This window comes from Tenebrio molitor, chromosome 9, assembly GCF_963966145.1.
Source record: "Tenebrio molitor chromosome 9, icTenMoli1.1, whole genome shotgun sequence".
NCBI lineage: Eukaryota > Metazoa > Arthropoda > Insecta > Coleoptera > Tenebrionidae > Tenebrio > Tenebrio molitor.
In genome coordinates, this window is record NC_091054.1 from 11,038,684 (window position 1) to 11,063,350 (window position 24,667).

Genomic DNA, 24,667 nt, shown 5'->3' on the forward strand with positions numbered 1-24,667 from the left:
TGAAGAAACAAATGGATATCAGTGTGGAAGAGACAATCAAAGTTGCAAACGATGCGGTTATTTGTTCAAAACATTTTCGGAATTCTGATTAGGATGAATGTAAAAAACCATGCAAAATTTTAAAAAGCAAAACGACATGTAAATATGATCCAACATGTTGACGAGCAAAGGGAAATAGACTACGAATGTAAGAAAACTGCGAAAGCTCTAAACAAAAACAAGATAAGAAGTAAACTTAACAAAGTTGCATTATTTAATAATGAATAAATATAAAAATCTGTTATTTTGGTGTTTTTTTGTAAGTTTCATGGATACTTGTGAGTGAATTTACGCACAAATTAAAGTTAAGTGGTTCACAAAAGTATTGTTGTTGAAAGCAGACAACTCTCTTCACCTTTGTAGTCCAAACCTGGATTTCCTTTTGTGAAATCTTTACCAATAGCAGTGTCAGTGTTTCGCATTAGAGTGAAAAACAGGTACCTGGCTTTAGACGAATTTAGTCATTCTTAATATGTTCAAGTTCTAAAACAATAATACTTGATAGAGTTAACGGTTCAAATACTCTCGAACTATGCAAACTTCAGAGAAACAGATTAGAAAAAAGATGACACGAATGACAGGAGAGTAATAAATAATTGATAGATTGAGAATTTAAACCAATCAGAGTCGGGGCACTCGCTAAAGGATAGTGCTAATACCCAGATAATGCGTTGAGAGCGACAGAAATAGATGGTACGTCTTGTTCAACTATGATGGCTGTACACCGTATCCAGTACTACTACTAATAAATCCATGGGTAGAACGTTTTGCCCAGAACCTACCGTGCCAATTTTGTGCACCACTGACGAATCAAAAAGTTGTAGCGTCGCACAGTGGGCCGAAATCCCAAAAACCTGGTCACGAAGGTTGTTCGCTGGTTATTCGCGCTGTGAATAGCCGGTTTTTGATGAAATCTTGTACATAGAGGTTTTCAAGGTTGCTGGTTATGAATCTGCAATTTATTTTGCAAAAAAACAAAATAGCGAAACCAAAATGGCGACATTTTTTTTTTAAATGAACAGAATTTTATCAAAATCAGGATATGAAGGTTTTCGAGGTCGCTCAATACGATTTGAATATTAACGTTTCGAAAAACAAAATGGCTGATCCAAAATGGCGGACCTTATTAAGTATTTAAAAGTTAACAAAACGCCACCAAATCCGGTATTTGGGGGTTTTCAATGACGCTGAACACGAAATAAGCATCTACTTGTCAAGAAACATAATAGCGGATCCAAAATGGCGTACATTTTTGTCCAAAAGTTAACAAAACCCCACCAAGCTCAGTATGTGGGAGTTTTCAATGTCGTTTAATATTAATACGAAGGGAACATTAACCTTTTAAAAACAAAATGACATTTTTTAAAGTTAAGCAAATTCAGTTTATGGAGATTTATAGGAATGTGCTCTATAGAATATACTGGTATTCCATTGACATATTCATTTTATTCAAATCTTAAATTGTATTTTACAAGCTTCTCGTTATCTATATTAAATTTATAACTACTAAAAGTCAGTAAAATCGTACATTAAATGGTTAGTTTACATTAAAAAAGGTTTCCTTTATCTCCTGCTCATTTCATTTTCAAAAACTTTTTCCGCTTCATTGATTCAAACTATTTTTGAAAAGAAAAAAAAAATTATCTTCTTTCCAAATAAACATCATCTCCCATAGTTTATGTAATATCATACAAGTTATACAAAATATTATAAAGTTTTAAAAATAAACGGTAGATATAATGAATTTATATAAAAAATTAGCAAAATAAAAAATTTATTATTCATTGTTTATGTAACACCGGTTCCCTGTTATCAGTATTTATTCAAAAATGCATTTTATATACACATACGATGTATATACATGCGAAAAAGCATTTATATACATGGCCTCTTAAACGCACTTGAATATTCGTTTGTTACACGAGCGTGCAAAATTGTGGCTAGAAGGCAAAAAGGCAGGTAAAGGCAGCTGCATTTTTGTATATTAAAAGGTAAACGTGTAATTAACATTAAGAAATTAGTTTGACCGTGGGACTCCGTGGGACTTTTGACTTTGCATCACATTTATCACAATTATCTGACGCGCGCTCGCGTTTAGTTACTGGACAGTGAATTGGTAATAACAAAATCAGTTCGGGTTAAAGGTTTTTTTTTGTTACATAACATTATTCTACTTAAATTTAGGAGAAGGATCCATTATTTAACACGAAGTTCAAATAGCAATAATTAACAATTGTACGCCGTTTTTAAAACGTAATATTTTTGCGCGGCTAGGACACGAAATGCAGGGTGCTCGACGCTCACTTTCCAAATGGAATATAATAATAGAAACCCCAAATATTTGCATTGGTCAAAAGCTCTGAAAGATTCTAGGGGGGCCATTACATATATTCCATAAGTAAAAAGTTCCTAAATGGGAATTTTTTTTTGGAGACCTGTCACCAGGTTTTCGGGATTTCGGCCCACTGTGCGTCGCTGTGAACGACTTAGCAGTGTCAAGATAAGACTCAGTTGAAGACGGAAAGTCGAGAAAATGTGCCATGTGCAGTACCTATTAGAAGTTGAAGATTCCGATCATATAATCTGTTTCAAAATCAAAAATCCACCAACAGTGCATTCTACCTCGAAAATACAACCGACAACGTCGCCGACTTTTGTTTTTAGTCAAATGTCAAAAAAAGTGGGGTTATGAAAGAAAACTGTTGGAACAGTCGTTTTGGTCGTAGTTCATAGTGTTTTTTATTCTCATTTTATTATTTCACTCAAAAAGTATCATATGGTACTGGTTTCTAAAACCTTTTTGTACATAATAATTATTTTGTGTTTCGTTTCAACAGTTCAATGTCAAATTTTGGCGGGAGGTTGAGCCAACCCAAAAAAATTAAACTTTTTCTAGGGATTTCTTTTTTTCTGCCAACATAATTCAACAGGTGGTGGATTTTTGATTTTGAAACAGATTATACGTACGCAGGGACAGAACTGAGTCAGTGCGCCAACACAATCTTACCTGATCTTACCTTTTTCGTTCCAATTCCACAACATCTACACCGCGAACAAGAAGATCCAAGCGGCTCTCTACGATATTTTGACTTGCGTCCCGACGAGACAAACGCACAAATTTTATCCAAAATTCACGATGAAACTCAAAAAACTGTAACGATAAAAACCAAACATAACCTCAAGCGACAGAAAAACTTGACATTTTACGTTGGTCGTTCGTCAAAACTGCCCGCCAAATTTGAAGATTTTCAGCGTTTACCAAACAAAGTGGTTTCTTTGATTTTCTTGTAAACCATTAACATTTGTATAAGGCATGTTGGGGGTTATTTTGCCTTCTTTTAACATGTACCACATCAGGTTAAAATATCTGTACAACCTTCAAAGTCACGTTGTACAAATGTCTGGTAGGCTTAAAATTTTAGACGTCATGTCGGTGACAAGTTATTCTAATATGACTAAGGTTTTTTTAGAACGAGTAAAAAATCAATTTTATGAAAAAAAATTGTCCGTCGCTACAATGAGAATAAGAAAAGTATGAACGGTCTGACACTAAAGTCTATTTTTTCCTGGTAGGCGCGTGCGTGCGCATCTCCGAAAGGTAGAATCACATAGCTAGGATTTTTAGCAGGATGCAGGAATTGTTAGTATTTTTGGTTGCATATTATCTAGGGGGATCAGTATTTGTGGTTGCACATTAAAACTCATGTTTATGATTTAACATGACATATAAAAACTTCTTAACCTCTAAGAAATGTTTTTTTAATAAATAAACGGACACAACACAAAACACACACAAAACATGAAAGGAAAACTAAGACACGATGAAACAAAAACGGCAGCTTGGACCTGATTGACTTGACAGTACAGGACACGGACACTGCAATATTGCACATTTCTCTAGTGTAAGTAGAAAAATAAAGTAACCAATAGGAAAGTCGTATTTCGTTGCAGGATTTTGTAAATGCGCGCGCACGCACCAGGAAAAAATAAACTATAGGAAGATGTATACCTAATCATAATTATCTACATATACGGGGTGATCAAGAAGGACTGTTTAAGTTGGTAACACTGGATCGTATTTTAAATCGTATAACAGGAGTAACTTCCGGTTGTTGGTGGCTTGTCGTTATTAATGATATACCTATATCAGATATTTGTCAAATAAACCAACAAAACATATCCAGTTGCAGTGTTATAAATAACCGAATTAAAAAATTTTCTTAATTGTACTACCAACTTAAACAGTCCTTCTTGATCACCCGGTATTATAATTCAGAATAAGTGGCATCGCGGTAGGCGTTGGAAATTCAAATTTACGTTGGCAGCAAGACCCTTGCTAATAATACCCTAGTTTCAATGCTGTTGGTAACCTTCGCTTTTAGTTTGGCCTTGATATTATCAATGGGATCGTTTAGTGTTTATTTTCTTGTTATAATATTTTGAATTTCCTTCTTTCATTTATGAAAAGTGTATTATTTTTCTGGGGGTATCTCTGCTGTGGGCGAAAACCATGTCAAAATTATGTAACGCATAACCTCAGAATTCAGAATAAAGTAATGACGGTTTCACGTTTACAAAATTTTTTGACATAACATAAAGCTCGCTTTAGAGAATCAACACCTACCGCGATGCCACTTATTCTGAATTATATCGTGTGTTCCAATAAAAACTCACTCGCAGTAAGCCATGACTATAGAGATAGATTTTAGGATCACTGGAAGTAGTTCATTTGTTACTTACAAATTTTCATCATATTGTGAGTGACAGATAACCTATAAATTTACTTTAGTAGTTCATTTCACATCTGGTACTAAGACATACTTCACTTTTGTCATGGCTTGCTGCGAGTGAGTTTTTTGTGGAACACACGATACTACAGGGTTATTCACGAGAGGGGTACTTCTGAATTTTTATTTTGCCGCAACCAACAATACTAATGGCAGTAACTACTAAATCAAATGTGTTATTTCTTTTAAATTAGAAATCAAAGTAAGTTGGATAGATTTGTGAGAAATGTCAGATAACCTGTATTTAATCAAAAATCAACAAATAAATTAACAAATTAAGTTAATGTAAAAGGTGTTCGAAGGGTCTGCCATCGGCTTGTAAACATCTGCAGCGGCGACAGAATTCTTTCCAGACTCTCCATAAATAAGGAGTCTTTTCGTCATTATTGTAAAAACAAATTTTTCAAATTGACAAAGATTTTTTTCTTTAATGTCAAAGAGACAGGACTAAGAGCCGTCGTGGATTCAGTTATAATTATTTTCAAAATTTTAAATCAAGATATTGTTGCAATGTGTATAATGGGTTGCGGCAAAAAGAAATTCAGAAATACCCCTCTCGTGAATAACCCTGTATAAGCTAACTTAGACAATTCTGTCAAGTTTGAGTGTAAGCAGCGCCAACGCCTAAACTACAAACTAATCGAACTGTCAGATTATTCCAATGTTCTTTAATTTTAGCTTAGTCGGCTTTGACACCAACATTCTGCAAAATACAAGACATTACAGGAGTTCCATAAAATGAAGATCTTTTGGATAGATAACGGCTTGAATCTACGGCTTTCGACCACGTTAAAACATTTATTATTAATTTTTTGGTAATTTTCCGTTTTGTTCAATATATTTCTCATTATTACTTAGATACGCAGCTGTGCAATGAAACTAATTTTAATAAAATCGTTCTAGGTATATCAAACCGCTATTTTTTATACAAACTCGTTGTTCCACTGAAATTATTCACAAACATTTTTGTTCATCCTCATCCTCGATCATGACACTCGTTATTTTTTTACAGTTACACACACACTAGTTATTTCGTGATCTTTTGCATAAAATGACATCAATTTATCATATTACAGATTTGAAAAACACTAACTAGAGCCTCAATAATACAAAATTCACTTGCGCTTGCGTGGCCATTTTACAGGAGCAGGAGGCATTGGTCCGGCTAAAAGTAGGGATTTTGTGTTGTCATCGTTTTCGGTTGGCACGTGTTATCAGGATTGTGTCAGGCGTTATAGCATACCTATCAAATGATTTTTCATTGTCGGTGTGAAAAAATTAATAGTAGTTTATTTAACGAGTTCGCGTGTAAATTAGGCTTTTTTAGCATGAGTGGGCCAGTTTTAATGGCCCACGAGTGCCAAAAAAGCTCAATTTACACAAGAACGAGTTGAATACGTTTTTTTGCTCGACGAGCCCCTTAAAGGCTCCAAATCGCTTAAAATCTTTAAAATTAGCTTGACGCTTCGTTTTGACAAGTTGTGACATTTATCAAAATCCGTTCACACAGAAGAAAATTCTCAAATTCTGACAGTGCCGAACAAAAAAATTTTTTTTTGCATATCGTAATGAAAGTGGCACTTTTTTAGACGCAAAATCGTAGTGAAAGTAGCACTTTTTTACACGAAAAATCGTAGTGAAGGTAGTACTTTTTTGCATCATTTTATTCCATCCACAATTCGATATCCTTGGAGATGATTGTCAAAGCATACCTATTTTTTTTTTTTTGGTAATTTTTCATAAATCCTTTTATACCAAATTTCTCAAATTATTTCGATATGGAAAAAAATAGTGTGTACAACACGTTATGAAAGTCTCTTTTTTTCACTCATTTGCTCGATTAACTCGGGCGTAGCCCTCGTTAATCAATCTGCAAATTCGTGAAAAGAAGTATGACTTTCATAACGAGTTGTACAGTCGATGGACAAATAAAACTGGGACAAAAATGACAATCACATAAGTCAAAATTTACATCGTTTAATTACGGCTTTATCACAAATAGGTTAACTTCGGTATGATATATTATATAGACACTGACAAATATATTGACAATTCAATGGTCTGATTTACATAGATTAAATTTTAAGTGTCCCAGTTTTATTTGTCCACCGACCGTACAAATAACTATTTCTATTCACAATATCAACTCAAGCTATTTTAAAACGAGTTTTTGGATTTCTTTTTAATAAGTCATAACATCCCTAGTATGTTAATAGCTATAATCGAACAGTGTGGTGGTGTAAAGTTTACAGCTGAATTAATTCTCTTTTGGGATAAAAATGATGTGATTGACAGGATTTTGATAATTTTTGTATTTTTTCTTAGTTATCAAGTGACCGCGATCGTTGTTGTATAATATTAGGGTAGGCGGAGAACTCCTTGTTGGTCGACAGTTGACGTTTCAAATTGACATATTTGGCAAAATGATTGATATCAGCTGAAAATTTTCTTTGGTTCATCTCAGTTAGGGAGAGCATCACGATGAATGACCCACCACCAACATCATCCATCCAATCGTCTCAATACTCCATGATATCGGGAAAACCATACCTCGCCAGCATTAAATCGTCGACCGTTGAAGCCCAGATCCAGAGCGTCTTCGCCAAGGCCAGTTCAGCCACCATGGGAAGCGGTAAATGTTGACGAAAACACAAAACACCGTTTAATTCGCATGCGTAGTATACAGCCGCCATGACAACAAATCTGCAAGAAGCAAAAAGTCCACCGACTCCAAGAAGGCGTTCAAGTCGAAGAGGCGCCTGAAAATGACACAGATAGATGCGCTCAGGACCGAACTGATCGAATGCTGTCTGACGCACATGCAAGACTCGTACCGGGTGCATTTGAACCGGCTCAAAGGTAAAGAGTTGAGAAAGTGTCAAAGCGACAAGTGGGTGTTGCAGGGCTTCAAATTTTGGACACGCTCGTGAACATGAGTCCCATCAACAAGATCAGTTCGGAACTGGCGGTTCACATGGTGTGGGCGTGTCTCAGCTGCGTTCACCACTTCCTGCTGAGACTGACGTCGGAGAGCGGTTTGCTGCAGTGGCTCAGAAGGCAAGACTCGCAGTGACGCTGGACGCAATCGCATTTTCCAATTTCAGACGGCAAGCTCGCAAATCGATCAACACCTACGACAATCTGCTGATCTTTCTCATCCCGATCTACAACACGGTCGTATTCAACGCCGTCATGACTTTCTTCGAAGAGGCGAACATCTGGGACGTGGAGTACTTCTGCTCCAACCTCCTGCAAAGACTCCTGATGCACTCCGACGAGACGAACAGGACCAACTCCGTGATCGAGATAATCTGTGAGTAGCACATATTGTCTTGTAGAGTTGTTGCGAGTCACACTAGCTCTGATCGAGAACTCGACGCTGACGAACTCGCTGACTTCGCGTCAGATCCTCCAAGTCCTCTTCGACATCGAAGAGTCGAATCAGTGGACGCTGATGAACGACAGGCTCTTGGACAGGTTCCTGGAAATGTACTACCGCAGCTTGACCCCGGAGGACAACCACGAGTACAACTACGAATCTCTGGAGAAGGGTCTCGAGACCTGTCTGAGGACCATGAGCAACTACCTGCCCGAAAAGCAACTCATGTTCATGGTAATTAACTGACACGCAGTGTCACGCTTGTAAAACGCCGTTCAGCAGATCAGATGGATGTTGGAGGTGACCACTTCGGAGAAGATATCAGACGAGAATCTGCTCAATTTTGGCAGTCTTCTGGAGCACGTGACGACTTTGTACAGCGTAAGAGCAGTGAAACATCCTCTACCGGAGCAAGTCATTCCTGCGATTCTCAAACTGATCGCGTCCAAGAACCTCCTCTACAGCCTCCTCGGCAACCGGATCTTACACAACTTGATCGACCGCTGCAACAACAAGTTGAAGTTCGACTCGCCGCGCATATTCTTCAGGAACTCTCACTACAACATAGTCTTGAATAACTACAACTCAATGGACAAGTTGCTCTTCCAGCGCTACCGAGAGCTCCTCCACAAGACTTTCGTCGAGTCCGTGATCAAACACGGAGTCCACAAGTACGCCGTCGAACTCTGTCAAATTTGTCGTGACGGTCACTTTTCAGGATCCACTTGGAAAACATCTACATTTCGATCGTCCTGTTTTTGGTGGAGATACCGTGCGGGTACACCGCAGCGGCTGGAGTCTGCATGGCGATGGCGATACAGGAGGCGGCTCTCACCAGCAGGAACATCCAAATGACTCACGCTCACCGCCTCCACGCCACAGTAGTGTCGATACTGTCGTTGGTCTGTTACATCCACAAAGCCGACGTTTTCTACGATTACGTCGACACCATCATCGAGAGAAGGGCCAACTTCGCCCCACATCTCAACCCTCCACTGAGGGTCAAGTACAAGTACGCTCAACACCACATGTTGTGGAACAAACCGGATTTGTTCTTCGAGGACTGGGAGACGCGGTACGGTCTGTGGAGGTGCTTCAAGAACAGACACAAAGATATCGTCGTGGTTCACACTTAAGCTCAATAAAAAAAGGTAAACATCCGATTACCAGATTGGGAGTGTTAACATGTTGGCGGTTCAAGGATGCAGCTTGAAGGATACAGAATTTTTAAAATCACGGTACGAATTACCAAGGATGAAGACAATTGAAGATAAAACTTAGAGAAATTTGACAACATCGCATCAGTGTCTACATTCAAGAAACAATTATTGTAGATTTACATGAGACATCACCAAAGAGTAGATCCACCACTGTCGCTTTTTTTTCTTCGATCATTTTTGACAAAGCCAGTAGATACATATAAAGACACGGGTGACATTTAGTGACACTGACAGCACCAGTAGCGATGGGTCCGTCAACAGATGTCGCTATTGAAGCTATTTTTAAAATTTGCCTTTGATTTTCACGGAGCATTTTAATGTCTTTTTGTTGCAAAACGGAACCATGATTGAAAAAGATAGATTCACATATTAAAAAAATACATATGTTAGAATCGCATTCCACAGACCTCGCATTCCATCTCAGCACCTTTTTGTCAGATGTCCCTTCAAACTGATCAGGTGTAAAATGTTTCTAAAAATAGGCGAAATGTATTAAACTATGTATGTACGAAATTTAAAGATATGAATGCTTTTGTATGAAAATACTAACTTCGCAAAGTCGAACGTTTTCGGATAATTTTCTTCGTCCAATATTTAGAATCCAAGCCTTATATCGGCTTTTATTCGATATAGGCAAACGGTAAAAGCTTACTCCAGAAAAGCTTCGGCAATTAAGGGCACAACAAGACGGCATTATTGCTGAATAATTTTCAAATGGACTTTTTAAATTTCGATCGTAGCGCCGCGAGCGGAATTCTAATCGTTAGTGGTGCTGTCACGGCTTCCTAGATTAATAAGAGTCGAAGCCTCTAATACGGCTGGTCGAGTTCCTTGAACTGTCTGTTCCTTCAAAAGCCAAAAGTATAGTAGCGCCCTCTACCAAAAAACGGATATTTTTTAAATTAAATGAATGAAAAATCGTATTAATGTTTTTTTTCTATCAATAATCTACTTTTTGAAGTAGTGTATGTAACATACAAATTACGATTCTTTTTAAAATGAGATTTGTACGCGGTTAAGCAGCCAAATACACAAATGTATAGTGGCGCCCTCTCAGGAACAGAAAAAATGCCTGCAACTGATGAATTCGACCAGCCGTATTAGAGGCTTCGACTCTTATTAATCTAGGAAGCCGTGGGTGCTGTCATCCGAAGTTGTCACCCATGTCGATACTTTATATTTTTGACGGTATCGGGCGCCATCTTGTAACATGGCGACTGAATATTTGAAACTCAAAGCTGTTAACATTTCTTCAGAGTGTCGACCAACACCAAACAACACAGTAGGTAATTGATATAGCGCGAAAGCTGCCGATAATTTCTGTTGCGGTCAGCGTTATCTCTTTTTCGTTGAATAATCGCACAGTGTAGGTTGGGCTTATCAAACATGGAACCACCACTTCAGAGTACTGATTATTTATACAACGGAAACTATTTATTCATTTGTTTCCGATTTGTATCTGATCAGTTTTTTTTCCGCTATAAAAATACTTGTCGATGTAGATTAAATGTTTTTGTTCAATTCTGTCTAGCATATTATATTATGCAAATAACAGAAAAAAAACATTAATATCTCGTTACAGTGCATTGTTTACATCCAGCGAAACAGTAGTGCACTAGAATAATTAAAATTTTTGTGTAAACGTCGGCTACTCCTAGGAAGTACCATTTTTGTTTCTGTCAACTCTACACTCGTCAATATACTACGCGTTGATGGGTTGATTCTAGACTTGGGAGGCGGAGTGAAACTTCCCGACTCAAATAAAAAACATATGAAAACTTCTTTAATTAACTCTAAATCTGAAATTTTGGCAAGAAACAAATTTATATAAGCTTGTAAAAATCCGTCAACATAATTACTTCTTATCGTAGTACCTAATAACGTAACAAAAAAGCATCATGCAAAACAATAAGGAAAGGTACTAAAGTTAATACTGTTCTTGTAGTTACTATTCAGTCTTAATTTGGCAAGAAAGGAACATGAGACTGTTCCCGATTAAGACTTCATCTTATGGCACAGTTTCTGATGGTAGGTCCAGTCTTTGATCTGCAAAAATCCAGTGAAAATCCTGAAGCGCGGTCACTCGTGGGACTCACCTGACACTCGCGTCCGCAATACATCGACGAGTTGCAGGCGCACACGTATATCGCTTTGTTCCCGCAGAGACACTTGAAACCGTCACCGCCACTGTCGCTCTGAAACAGAACAGACGTAGGGGGAGACACAAGCGAAACTCGCGTACCGACCTGGGCCGTCACGGGGCTTCCCAGTCCGCTATCGACAGGCGAGACGGCCTAAAACACTCGAATTAAACAACGAAACTACACCGGCACAAGTCACCTCTCGAACCGGAGACTCCTCTGCGGAGGTTTCGTCGAAGCCCTCCGCCTTCAACGGAAACTGCTTGCATTCGATTATCTCCTCCAACATTGCCTCCTCGTCTCCATCGTCGATCCACGTCAAGTCGATGATTTCACCGTCGATCGACGTCGCAGGTGTGACACGATTACTCTCCGGTTTCACGGTCGAAGCAGGTGGTGGTGTCGCTATTATCACAGACGTGGTCCTCCGCTCCTCGACTGTTGTCGGCTGCGTGGTACTGATCTCGCACTCGGCTTGTCGAGGCGCTACGCTTTGTTGCACTTCAACTCGAAAGTTGGGTTGTGTCGGTTCGGGGTCCGGTCGGCTCTGTTCGTCTTGTCTCGGCCAGCCTTGCAGTATTATAGGTAGCTGTTGCGTCGCCACTTCCGGCACGTTACCCCCGTAAGATTCTCTCTGGTCCTGCGTCCTCTTCCGCTGAGAACTCGAGTAATGAGGAGGAGGTCGATTTGCTTGTTGAATGCGCGCCACCTGCGCGATCCGCCAGTTCTCGATGAGCCGGTACTGCCGTATCTGAGCCTCCAGTTGCTTGAATTGTTCTGTCGTGAAGAGCACCACTAAAAAACACCGTTACTCCGATTCTTCCTCTCGGTGACGACTTACCTTCCTGAGATCTCGCTTCCATCCTTTCCATCGCCATCTTGATCGCGTTGAAGAACTTCTTGGTGAAAGGGGTGGTGCACAATAGCTCGCAGGACCTGATCATCAGGTAGATGTTCGCGCACGTTCTGTACATTCTACTGGGCGAATTATTGTCCAGTTTCGTCGAGACCACGCGCAGTACATCGTTCATGTGCACACCCTGCACTTCGATCGTCGACAGTTCCCTGATTAAATTTTTACCGAAGGTCAGCGTCACGTTGTTCATGTATATCCCGAATCTGGCGTGTTCTTGTTGGTAATCAGTCGGAGTGAAGAGGTTCCTCATTTGTTGACAGAACGTGCGAGCGTATTCCCGCCAATTGGAGAATTTGTAGACGTGAGGATATATCCTGTTTCCGCATTCGGTGTAGGACACCAGATGATACTCCTGTGCGGGCTGCGAACGCAGCAAGCGGTACAGTTGGGGAGGATACTGAGGTTGAGCGCTCAACTGATACTGAGACCGAGCGGCCTGTTGATACTGAGAACTTTGTTGATGCTTAGTATGAGATTGAGCACCTTGTTGATGCTGAGTGTGAGACTGAGCACTTTGTTGATGCTGAGTGTGAGACTGGGCACTTTGTTGATGCTGAGTGTGAGACTGAGCACTTTGTTGATGCTGAGTTTGAGCCCGAGGGCCGTGTTGTTGGTGCATCGCTTGGATCACCACCTGCACCTGTGCAGGTAGCTGGCCACCCACTACTTGTCTTTGCGTCGGTTGCTGAACTTGTTGGACACTCGTCTGAAAGGGTGCCGTCCTCGACTGCAAACTGTTGTACATGGTGACAGGTCGTTGCGCGCACGAACGTGTCACTTGCGACTGTACAGGTTGCACCGGCGACGCGATGGTGACGTTGGGAGGAGGTGTTGTACTTCGCCCCTCCAACCAACGCCTCGTCATGACTGTTACATTCGTGACTGCGGCGTTTTGTTGTTGAGGTCTTTCGATTGTTCTTTGCTGTTGGGGCGGCGGACGTTGCGAACAAGCCGTCTGCTTTGAAACCGACGAGTTCTGGGCAACGCTTCCGACCAACAGGATCGCTGTTCCTTGAGGAGCTGCCGGACCTTGTGGCAAAGGCATCGCAGCGGTTTGGTCCTTCTCGATGGATGATGGCTCGACGCTTTCTTTCTCGAGATGGTCGCACTTGATCTCGACCAGCTCCGGCAGACAAGGTTCCGGAACGTCGTCCGTCAAGTCGATGAAGGCGGCGGCGGTCTCTTCAGTGCTTTTGATTTCTTCTTCCTCCTTCAGAGATTTCACCGGCTTGACGGTCTCACTTCGACAAACTTCAACTGTATCGTTCACTTTTACCGTCTCGAGCTCGTTTACTTGTTTAACTAGGGCACTGTCGCTGAACACTGGGGGGATCACTAGGTTTGAATTCACAAAGTATTCGACGTTAATCACTTGTTCGATAGCAAACGAGAACTTTATCTTTGGTACTTTAACGGGCGACGATCCACTCTTGTCCCCTTCGCTCTTTCGTTTCCTGCACACTTGAAAGAACTCTCCGGTTGGGATGTCGATCGACACGGGTAGAGTGTTTCTTTCGCACTTCTTTGGTTTACTAATTGCACTATTCGATGATGTCCTTGGCGAAATCTCCACGTCGTCCAGGGGACTCCCGAACAAACGGATCAGCAGTTCTCTGATGTTTTCACGTTTTGAGATTTCTCGATTTTTCTTCAGGGTCGATTTGTTCGCAACTTGGGATGTAGATTCCGTTTCTTCGTTTTCATTTGCAAACATCTTACTCAACTCGCCTTCGATGTCATCGATCTCCCCGACCAGCACGCTCTTATCACTAACATCTACTTCGCAATGGTGCAAAGCCAATGGATCGTTCAACTCTTCCGATTCGTTACTCCCGTAAATGCCTTCTTCGTGTGTTGAACATTCCACATAATGCCCTACGTATGACAAGTCTGGCTCGCTCTGGTCTGAATGAAAGCTCGATTCGGTTGACGGTCTGAAACAACGTAATCCAACTTTTCATTATTTTTTCTTGAGTAGCAGCAAGTTTTTTTTGACTCGGTGATGGTGTGCACTGTATATAATTACCTATACTGCAATTTTTTCAAAGGAGATAAAATTACTTTTGGGCTACCCTGCAACTGCTGAATAATTTTATCCGTGAAAGGCTCTGTTTGCCACTGTAAAAAAAGTACAATTGTTAGATTTGACAGTAAACAACATTGTTTTGTTAATTACGGTTTTCAATTTTCCAAGTGCTGTACAGTACTGACGAATTACACACTTGGGGCCAATTTAAAGGCCCTTATATATTAAAATGTCGTAATCTTTCATATCTTGAGATTTCATCGGTATGGGAAAAACATTAGAGATAATACAGATTTAACCATTCTGAAAGTTTCTTGGAAAAAATTTCTCTTGGTAAGCGACAGTACCTTCGAGTGATTTAAGTTAACCAGTCGTGAATACCCCAGGAAGATCGACCCAGGTAAAAAGATATTTTATAATCTTTTGATGTTAGGAGTATGTATTACAATTTTTCGGAATTTAGGAGTGTAGTCTTAATAGGGTCTTATTATGGCAAATTTATTTTTCAAATTAAAAAAAAAATGTAATAGACACCGAAACTAAATCACATCAATACGCAATTAATTACCTCGATTTTGGGATGATTGGAAAAAACCAGCGACGCAAACGCTTGTGGGAAAACTTCCTAATTAAAACTGAAACACTTTTTACATCGGTTTTGGTCTAACGGTGTGTAGTGGAGTTGGAATTTTAAGAGTCAAATTTTTATAGTTTTTGAATGGTTCTTTTACGCGACAAGTGTTTAATGGATTACGCCGTAAAATATTTTTTTCGAGCACACTAGACCCACCCTATGCATAAAAAATTCGTTCTGACAGCACTCTTTAGCTGGTCGTTGCGGTGTGATAATTTGTAGTAAAAAGGTTTATTCAAGGTTAAGTTTATGATAAGAATCGTAGCGCTACCCTTTTAATCAATAAATTAATTACATGAAGTGGGGCGTGTGGAGTCGAGCTTGTTAATCAAATGAAGTAATCGTCTTGTTTTTCGCTAATACCAACAATAATAACAACGTGAAAGCACCGTTCGATTAGTGAAATTAAGCAATGCCTGGCGGGGTTAGTGTATGGATGGGTGGCCGCCGGAGTTATGACTTCAAGCTATAGCTTCATTGCTGGATTTCAGTATTGTTTGTGATTCGTAATGTATTATGAATAACTGCGACGTGCGATATCATAACTTACGATAGAAACGTAAGCAATATTCTTGTTCGTTTTTCGGGGAATGTCCGAATTCCAGAGTTGGATATAATAGATAAGCTTATGAATGACGTAACTAGTCTACTTTTCGTTGTTTAATTGTTATCGTGGGACTGAAAAATGTTTTTTTTTTAGTTTTCTTTGAATTGAATGGCGATGGATCAGTACTAAAAGACCGTCCCACAAAATACACATTTATCTAAAAACAACGAGTTAGTGTGTAGTAACATTAAAAAAAACTGGAAATAAAACAGTCTAAAAAATAGTACCAACGGTTAAATGCAGTATTTACAGCTTTACAACGCGGACGATCGGACTACTGGAAGTGAACTTCAATGGTGATGTTTGACGTTTACAACGAAACAAAACCTATCGTAATCGTTGAGGAACTTGATGTGAAACTCACACATGTACTCGTGTAAGTATGTATCGACAGAAACTAAGCTTCATCAATGAATTTCAAAATTTGTGAGTTCTTTCCAAGGCGGTTTGCGACATGAAAGTAGTAAATGGGTCGTGTCCTTTAGCATGTATTGTTATAATTTTTGTGTTTGAAAAGAGAATGATTGGTCAGGAACGATTATGAATTTGTGCAAATACTTCTTTACTGTATTAATTTCTTTTATTTTCGCTTTGTAAGTTTTTAAATTTCAATTAGATCATAACCGAAGGTGTTTACTTATTAGTTAGAACATGAAAGTTTATCGTTAATGATCAAGTTGTATGTACAGTCGATGGGCAAATAAAACTGCGACAAAAATGACAATCACATAAGTCAAAATTTACAAAATTGCATGGTTTAATTACGGTTTTATCACAAATAGGTTAACTTTGGTATGACATATTATATAGACACTGACAAATATATTGACAATTAAATGGTCTGATTTACATAGATTAAATTTTAAGTGTCCCAGTTTTATTTGTCCACCGACCGTACATATCATTTAATATTTTTTGATTACCCAGATTAAAAAGTTGTACGCAGGTAATAGACATTTCATGAAAGAATAACCATAAATAAAAATACTCACAAAACTTGTAACCAGTTTTTAACCCAATTATGTTTATACTGTCAAGTATTTGCACTTAAAAACGGTCATGTTTTAGATAGGATTTGAGCCACAGATCGGCTAATTTATTGCAAAATTGTCATTTGTGTTCAGATACCGTGAGATTATTTAAATTTATAATAGATTGGCAACACTGTTGATGTTTAGGGTTCTCATGTTAATCGTTTTAATTTAGAAGAAATGAAGCACTAGAAAATAATACAGTTTTATTGACAATCATAAAAAATGTTCAACGTGTTCTCCCCCGGCTTGGGTACAACTGTTAACTCGCAGTATTGTATTGAAATTATGAGGCGTCACTTTGACAAATCAAATTGTCAACAATGTTGCCAATCTAATTTAAAAGTCAGAGCATACTTCACATCATATCATATCATCTTTGTATCTCTTGATTAATTGTTTTTCTCATCCAACATTTTCATACAGGTGATCAAGAAGGACTGTTTGAGTTGGCAAATACCATTCTGAACATTTTTTTATTCGGCTGTTTGCAACATTGGTTTATTTGACAGGTATCTGACGTTAACATTAATAGCGACCAAATGGTAGGTTATGAGAGTAAACATTAACGGTAAAAACAATGCAGATCAATTATTATCTAAAAATTAAATAAAAGAAATGCCCGAAGTGCCCCTCATTTGGCTCTAAACATAAATTAACACTTTTTTAGACTTTGGAGCAGGTTCACCAGCATGTTTAATTTAATTTGAAAGGTCAAATTACTGCACCGAAACAGGTTTCTGCGCAAATTTATAGACGTGTACCTCTAGTTGAAAAGCAGTCTACCAACTCAAACACTCCTTCGTCCCTCTTAATCAGAATGTTGCCGTTAGGTCGGTCAGGTCAGGTCAAAATGTAACAATTTCAACTTCTCAAAAGAAAAATCACATCCTTGAAGAATCTTGTCTCGCAATTTTCAAAATTGAGGACAAACTCGGAGATAGATATCGACAATACCATTTTTGTCTCACCTTGTTTAGTATTTTATACGTACTTCAAACTGATAAAAAAAGTATCTTCTTTTGAACATCTGCTGCAGATAATTGCGCAACGTATTGTATGTCGCTTCCTGAGGAACATTTGATTAACACTAGGTAAAAAAATAACCTGGCGCAGAATGCACAACCATTTGTCAATTAATTTTAAGTGCTTTCAGGAGTAATTGATCTGTACAACAAGTCATTATCGACAAGTAACAATAATGGAATGTGTAAGTTGACTAAACAAATTCCGGTGTAAGCTTCAATCACTATCACATTCATCAAGAATTTCTGAACACGTGGTGGCAAAAGATTCACCTTGTAAGCAAAAACGATACCACGCTGTTTTATCACAATACAAAAATGTACACACAGCACTATCGGCGATGAAAAAACGCTTACCCAGCTCACATCCGTGAAAAATCCTTTTATTAAGCGTTTATCTGTTCCGAGCGGCGACATTTTCTCATAGGTGCTAACCACATTTACAACACAAACATTAGATCCGGCGCCGTGACTGACTGACACTGATAAAAATCAAGTACTGCGGAGTGCGCGTAAAGTGACACCCTTATCGGTTTTAAGAACACTTCATGTTTTCTTAATTTTGAATTTTGACATTAGCCACCAATGACATTTGTTGTAAACTGTCAACTTGCAACTTGCCAAACACCGAACGACCACTTGATTTCAATTTTGAAATATGCCGACCAACGAAATTCGCGCTGCAACAGGAACGATCGTTCCCAAAAAGTGAATTTTAATTTTACCAGTTCCGATTTTCAGATAGACACCAGACACCTGTTCGGCGTTCATGAATTTTCTTTGTCGGTGCCGTAAGTTAGCAACAACAAAAATGACACCAGGCGGCTAGTTTGATCTCGTACCAACTTTGAGAAAATAAAAATTCTGATGGCTGCAAAATGTTTGTCTATTGTCTTGGCGATTATTTGTTTTTTTTTTTCTTAGACCGACCAAGGACGCAATCTGCACCACCAGTCTCGTGCAATAAAACGTTCATCTGTGGCTTGTTTGTCACGTCACAATAGTCGCTTCAGTTTGAAACATCAATCGCGCGTTTACATTCTGATATGAAAAAACCCTCGCGTCAACACCGGAAGTGTTTTTATCGGCGGCTGAACGCCGATGTTGTAACATTCCGCGCGGGACTTGCAACTAGCTTGGTCGCATCCACCAAAAGTACGCCGCACGTAAAAATCGTATAGTTAATTTAAAAGAGGTACCTTTTTTCGGGCCTTCATAACAACGTGCACACCTCTTCACAACAGTCAAGAATTCAAGATTGTACCAACCAAACGAAATTGAAATCTGTGGCGTGCACAAGTGCTGACGGAGCGTTCTCTCCTCTAACAGCTCCGACGAGGAACTGTTCGTCGTTTCACGCGTAAAAAAAATACAAAGAGTCAAAGCGCTCAAGGGAAATGGGCGAGACGAACGAAAAGCGGAAACTGCCGATCGAATTAATAACAAACACACGTGCTGGGCCGGTTTGGGATCGAAATAAATTTAACGCAATCACCCTGTACATAAATTGATTTTCGCCGAAAACTTTGTTTTGAGAGTTGGTAGCGCGGATGGATTGACAGGAATGAACTAATGAAATCACGTCGACTTTGAATAATTGTCATTCGACCCAACGTTGATGAACGTTGTTTGTTACTTTTTTAAAACAAATTCCGTTATTTGATTGTAATCAATAGTCTTTTAATTGTGTCTCTTCATTAAATAGTGTGTTATTATAGGTTACGTTATTCATGTATTACATTAAATACATACGAAAAGCAAAAAATTGTACGCACTGGGAATTGCTGTCAACGGTAATTAGCGGTTGTTGTTTAGGTTAACAGTAGCAATGCTTACCCCATGGAGTTTTACCACGAATCCATGAATTCTGAGCGTCTTATAGTTTTGGGTGGCCTTCAATCCCCAACAGATTTGCATGATTCACGGAAAAGGAATAAAATGGTAAATGTACTTCAGGGATGAGATCTGAAACGAGAAATAACAGATAATAATTCCAGGGAAAATGTAGCACTTCTTGTGTATTTTAATAATGCGTCCAAAATTCGTTAAGACACACGTTGAGGGCAAAAAGTTGCATTTGTTGGCACGTCCATCAAGTTAACAATACATAATATAATTCATATTTCTACGAAGTGTAACAGAAAAAGCACGAATGTGAGTTATTGGGGGGGCTGTTTAGGTGCTGACGAATAATTAAGTGTTGTTCCTTCGTTTTTGTTGAGAAAATTCCGGCAAGTTACTCTTGACAAAAACACACTCTTGCATTCGTTACGGGTCCTAAATTACCGAAGGTCACTCTGGTTGTAAAAGAAGCCGCCCAAAGGGACGACGATCTGTGTGAGAAACCGGTCAAAGAGACGGTGCTCGGGGCATCTGGAATCGCCCACCAAGTAAATGGCAATTTTTCTTCCAACTGAATCAGCACGTCGTGCAAAGGATCGACATTTAACAGTAGCTGGGAACATTCTTGTATGGTAAATATCAGAAGTTCTAGGTAATCTGGCAAGCTGGTTAATATTACGTGGAGTGCATACTTCTCAGAAAATGATAAAGTCGAACCTCGATATGGAAACGAATAGGTCTCGATAACCTGTGAACCTTATTGGCTTCAATCAACTGAACACTGACACATCAAGAAACAATTCTAAGAGTTCCTGATCGTCAGTTTTTATGTCTGGTGCCAGTACTTCCTGTCCTACTCAAGAAAATTTGATAAAACTGCAGATTAAAAATTTGAGGAAATTTCAAGATGACGATCATTATCTTAACAAAAACTTCAATTTGGTTGCAACGTTACTCACACATACCTGCAGCCATATTTGTATTCGCTTTGATCACGTGCAAAATAACAGAAATAACACGGTAAGTCGCAGTTCGCACCAAACTGTATCGAATTTATACCGTCTATGTTTGTTTGGTATCAACAACTGTATTTCATGTAAGTGATCGTTGTTTACCATTGATAAGGCGGAAATGTGTTTAAAATTTGTATTCTATTTGATATTTATTGGACAAGTATCGACTTGCAACTCTATTATGAAAATAAACAATATTCAAAAATTGCCAATAATTTTATCTTAAATTATCGGTTTGCGCTTTCCTGGAATATACAAAAAGTGTCGTCACAGATGATTGCCCTGTGAAAATAAATACCGATAACTCGAGAGCAAACTATCTTTATTTACACTGATTTCGTTTGAATTTGGCGCCAATTTCATTGTGTCAAAATGGGGAACCAATCGAGTCATGTTAAGTTTTGCCTAGGAGGGGATGACCTTCAATTGAATGACGATTGACGATTAAGTCTCACGTTCACGTTCACTCCACTCAGTACCATATGTTGGCGTGTTCGCGAAGTGAAGTAAATTTAGTGCGACTTGCAATTTACCCAAGTGTTTGGTGTGCTGACTGCAAACGAAGCACTCTTCTAACAACTGTCAACTTAAGCGAAGAACGCCTCCACTTATGTATTATAAAAACATGACAACCCCACAAATACGAATTTGTTACACAAACAAGCCGTTCCACAAAAACAGCACACCAGTTACAGATTTGTTTGGAAATAATCTATACAGGGTGTAATCAAAATACGCGGAGATATTTTAACTCGTAAACCACCAACACATTTGTATTTGTAGATAATTCAAATTCACCTCATTCTGGCCCGTGGTCGACGGGAATGAAGAGCAAATGAAAGTGAAATGATAAAAAAGTTAGAACGAAAACGATTACCGCACAAGAAATTTCAACGAATGAATTGTATCGAAAAAACGCACTGTTATAATATTGGGTGATTCAAAATGATTGTGACCAAGTATGGCAACTATGTACGAAAATTTATGTGGCAACTGTGTGAATGAGGCAGAGTTGTCATTTCATAGGCGTGCATTTGATTTTTTTGATATCATTACACATTGATTTGACAGTTTTCAAAATTGCGCGACTATGAACTGTCAGAGAAATGTCAACTCTACCCTACCCACACAGTTGCCACATAAATTTTCGTACATAGTTGCCATACTTGGCCACAATCATTTTGAATCACCCAATATGTACTAATATTAAGCTATATTTTATAATTTATACTTAATAAATGCATCACATTCATATCACGTGATACAAGCTTGTTACTTTTCGTTTTCTTTTTGATTACATTGTCGTTTCAATAAGGGTAAAAATTTGATTGTGAAGGCACCACTCGTCGGTCTGCAGAGTAAAAACACAATCACAAACAACACAAAAAGTGAGGTTAGATTTAAACGGACGTATCCTAGTTCCTCCGGCGGTCACTTCTTTACCTGCATAGCATAACCCTTATCAACAGACGAGGTATCGGGCATTAACGTAGCTTGATATGTAGTTGGGATGGATGCGCAGTAAAATTGTTGGAATTAGTGGGGACAGCCACTGTAAACGAAGCCGTTGGAGGATTTTTGGTCTTGCAAGTCTGAGTTCTCATTGTCTCTGCACATCTCAAGTACACTCTGTTTCTGAGCCCGATGCCACTATGCCATAAAACGACCGACGCGCTGACAGATTCCAGTGCGTCCAAAACATTTTATGAATATTATTATAAACAGCCTAGGTCATTCTACTGGTATTAAAATGTTACAATTCAACTTTTTGGATTTCCTGTTTTAAAATACTATCCCTTACCTACCAGGCACCTTCCAAACATCACGTTTTCTCACTTTTACGCCCGCACACAGATTTCAGAACAAGGATGGCCAAATTGTTAACGTGAGCCGAGCGCAAGTATCTTCCCGACAAAAAAAAATTGTGCGTGCGTGGGTTAAGCGGTGATTAACATTGATTTACGACTTACCGGCATCGAGTTCAGAAACAGAGTATATCAAGCTACGTTGTGCGACTTGCACCGCGGTAGCTATTCCACCCGACCTGGCCTGATTAGATCTTAATTATTTTTCTTAAATTCATAATAAGAACTGGCAATAAATACAGTGATGAGAAAAGAAACAATTTTATTTGCAATATTCATATGGGTAGATATTGACAATGTCATTATACAGGGTATTTCACGAGTGATAATAATGAGCCCGACAGAATTGAAAATGCAACCCACAATACATTTGCAAAGTCAACGTGAATATTTGTTTTTTGATTTCAAAAACATAAAATATAGTTAGCTGCGTGAAAATTTGGACATTCGCTTGGTTAAATAAAATTGTGAAAAAAAGAAGTATTTTTGGGAAAATGTATTGACTGCATAAACGCCCAACGGCAGAAACATTTTTATTATAAAATTATTGGAAGCACAGCCACCATGGATTCATAATTTAATTTAAAACAATACATTAACTTTGGAGATGTTTTTACAAAATAATATATTTACCTATAAGAAGGACGACTGCCACAAAAATTACTTTTAAAATGAGAATGATGTTTTGACAAAATTTGGCATCATTCGCTACAGGTTGTTCGCCTTTTTCACTCAAAATCCATACTGCGGCTTTTAAAGAAATAATAAAAATAAAAATTTTACCTTGAAATGGGATAAGTGGGAGTTACCCCCGCCCGCTACCAGGTAAGACGGTAAGAGAGGGTTTTAATCATGCAAGAAGCTAATCCCTTACCGTTCATTACCTGCTACAAAACCCCAAAATTTCTGACCGCCGGCCGAGGAACTCGGCTGCGTCCATTTAAACAGCTGATCCGTGATCTGTAATCCGTGGTGCGTTCACAATCGCTCTGAACCATTATAAATCATTATCGGCCGGCTATAGACCAGCTATTTTAAATGGCCCCACAAGGATCCGGAAATCTTGGCGGCCAAAACATTGGACCGTTTTGTACAATCCATCTTTCAGTGTAGTTTTGGTTCCACCACTGCGTAGCTTGGCGGGCATCATGCTTGAGCGTGATTCACATGCACATTCTTGATGTCTAAGGGCACTTCGTCCACACCAACTCAGGCAAAGTATTAGCCTTGGAGGATAATTGTTTGCTTCAAACCACCAAAATATTTATTAGTAAAATACTCGGCACCTATTTACACGAAACACAACGAAATGAATACTGCCAACGGAAATCACAAAAGAGCACTAACGTACGCCGCTGAGGTAGGATGGCCCGTCAACGATTCGAATCTTCCTATCCTACCTCTAAGTTTCAAAATGCACTCCTCTGGACGTAGTTTGTCTACTGTGCAACTTTATTGGTGTGTTGTTCTTAAAGTGTTTGCATGCTTGTACTTGACTTGTACTTTTTGTACGTGATAAGGATGAAAACCTTGTTCTTTAAAGTGCGCCATACTGCATGGTGTGAAACTCCTACCTGGAGTGCTGGCCTTCGCGAGCTTGTTTCAAGATTTGCTTCTACTGCTTCGAAAATCTGGGAACGACCTCTGCCGCGATCTTCCGTTCTTCGATCGAACTTTCCTATGTCTCACAACCGTTGCACCGTGGAAGTAAACGTTTTTGAATTAGGTACAAGCCTGTCTGGAAACTGTTCCCGGTATAGTATTTGCGCTTGGGCCGCGTTTCCACCCGCCGCACTGTACGCGACCACCATAATTATCCGTTAATTCCGTTTGTAAAATTTGCCATTTTAAACGATTTAACAACAAATACACGATTGTTAATAGACTGCTGCACCGTTTGTCGAAATGCAACTAATAATTGACCTTCGCCGACCCAACCTCTGATAAGAAGATCCTTTTTTGTCATACACACTATCGCTTTTTCTTTATTATCGCTGTTTTGATTTCTGCAATAGGCGTTGAGGAGTCCAATTGAACCCACCACTCGTCAGTCTGCACACTAAAAACACAATCAACGAAAAAAGTGAGGTTACATTTAAACATCTGATCCGTGATCTGTAGTCTGTGGTGCATTCACAATCG

The 24,667-nt window shown here is 39.0% G+C and overlaps 2 protein-coding genes and 1 long non-coding RNA gene across 10 annotated transcripts; 2 read left to right on the top strand and 1 right to left on the bottom strand.

Moving 5' to 3' along the window:
• Nucleotides 1-7,202: 7,202 nt before the first annotated feature.
• LOC138138367 (protein EFR3 homolog cmp44E-like) lies at nt 7,203-9,575 on the top strand. Of its 5 annotated transcripts, XM_069058276.1 has the most exons (8): nt 7,203-7,458; nt 7,506-7,685; nt 7,730-7,883; nt 7,931-8,139; nt 8,186-8,439; nt 8,485-8,876; nt 8,924-9,356; nt 9,407-9,575. In XM_069058276.1, exons 1-7 carry the CDS (start codon nt 7,308-7,310, stop codon nt 9,339-9,341), a joined length of 1,758 nt encoding a protein of 585 aa, XP_068914377.1. In that variant the 5' UTR covers nt 7,203-7,307; the 3' UTR covers nt 9,342-9,356; nt 9,407-9,575. The 5 variants fall into 5 exon arrangements, with proteins under 5 accessions (XP_068914377.1, XP_068914376.1, XP_068914378.1 ...); XM_069058275.1 differs by having other exon boundaries at nt 8,924-9,575; XM_069058277.1 differs by having other exon boundaries at nt 8,488-8,876; nt 8,924-9,575.
• Nucleotides 9,576-11,181: 1,606 nt separating this feature from the next.
• LOC138138357 (uncharacterized) lies at nt 11,182-19,770 on the bottom strand. 4 transcript variants are annotated; one of them, XM_069058258.1, is made up of 7 exons: nt 19,642-19,770; nt 14,509-14,600; nt 12,408-14,416; nt 11,766-12,361; nt 11,672-11,719; nt 11,522-11,620; nt 11,182-11,471 (listed from the first exon to the last, which is right to left on the bottom strand). In XM_069058258.1, the coding sequence occupies exons 1-7, from the start codon at nt 19,720-19,722 to the stop codon at nt 11,421-11,423; spliced, it is 2,976 nt and encodes a 991-aa protein (XP_068914359.1). In that variant the 5' UTR covers nt 19,723-19,770; the 3' UTR covers nt 11,182-11,420. The 4 variants fall into 4 exon arrangements, with proteins under 4 accessions (XP_068914359.1, XP_068914357.1, XP_068914360.1 ...); XM_069058256.1 differs by having other exon boundaries at nt 11,522-11,719; XM_069058259.1 differs by lacking the exon at nt 19,642-19,770 and adding an exon at nt 19,005-19,151 and having other exon boundaries at nt 11,522-11,719.
• LOC138138393 (uncharacterized) lies at nt 19,296-21,935 on the top strand. The gene is made up of 4 exons (XR_011162019.1): nt 19,296-19,470; nt 19,524-19,746; nt 19,803-21,383; nt 21,444-21,935. It is a non-coding gene; the product is annotated as an uncharacterized lncRNA (long non-coding RNA).
• The last annotated feature ends 2,732 nt before the right edge of the window (nt 21,936-24,667 follow it).

Bases quoted from the DNA above. Each gene is read 5' to 3' on its own strand.
- LOC138138357 (XM_069058256.1), bottom strand. From the start codon at position 19,722: ATGCAAATCTGTTGGGGATTGAAGGCCACCCAAAACTATAAGACGCTC. The intron at 14,601-19,641 runs GTAAGCATTGCT...CTTTTTTTACAG, and splicing joins TCGTGGTAAAACTCCATGGG to TGGCAAACAGAGCCTTTCAC. The intron at 12,362-12,407 runs GTAAGTCGTCAC...GGTGTTTTTTAG, and splicing joins GGAAGCGAGATCTCAGGAAG to TGGTGCTCTTCACGACAGAA.
- LOC138138367 (XM_069058275.1), top strand. From the start codon at position 7,308: ATGAATGACCCACCACCAACATCATCCATCCAATCGTCTCAATACTCC. The intron at 7,884-7,930 runs GCAAGACTCGCA...TTCCAATTTCAG, and splicing joins TTGCTGCAGTGGCTCAGAAG to ACGGCAAGCTCGCAAATCGA. The intron at 8,140-8,185 runs GTGAGTAGCACA...GAGTCACACTAG, and splicing joins CTCCGTGATCGAGATAATCT to CTCTGATCGAGAACTCGACG.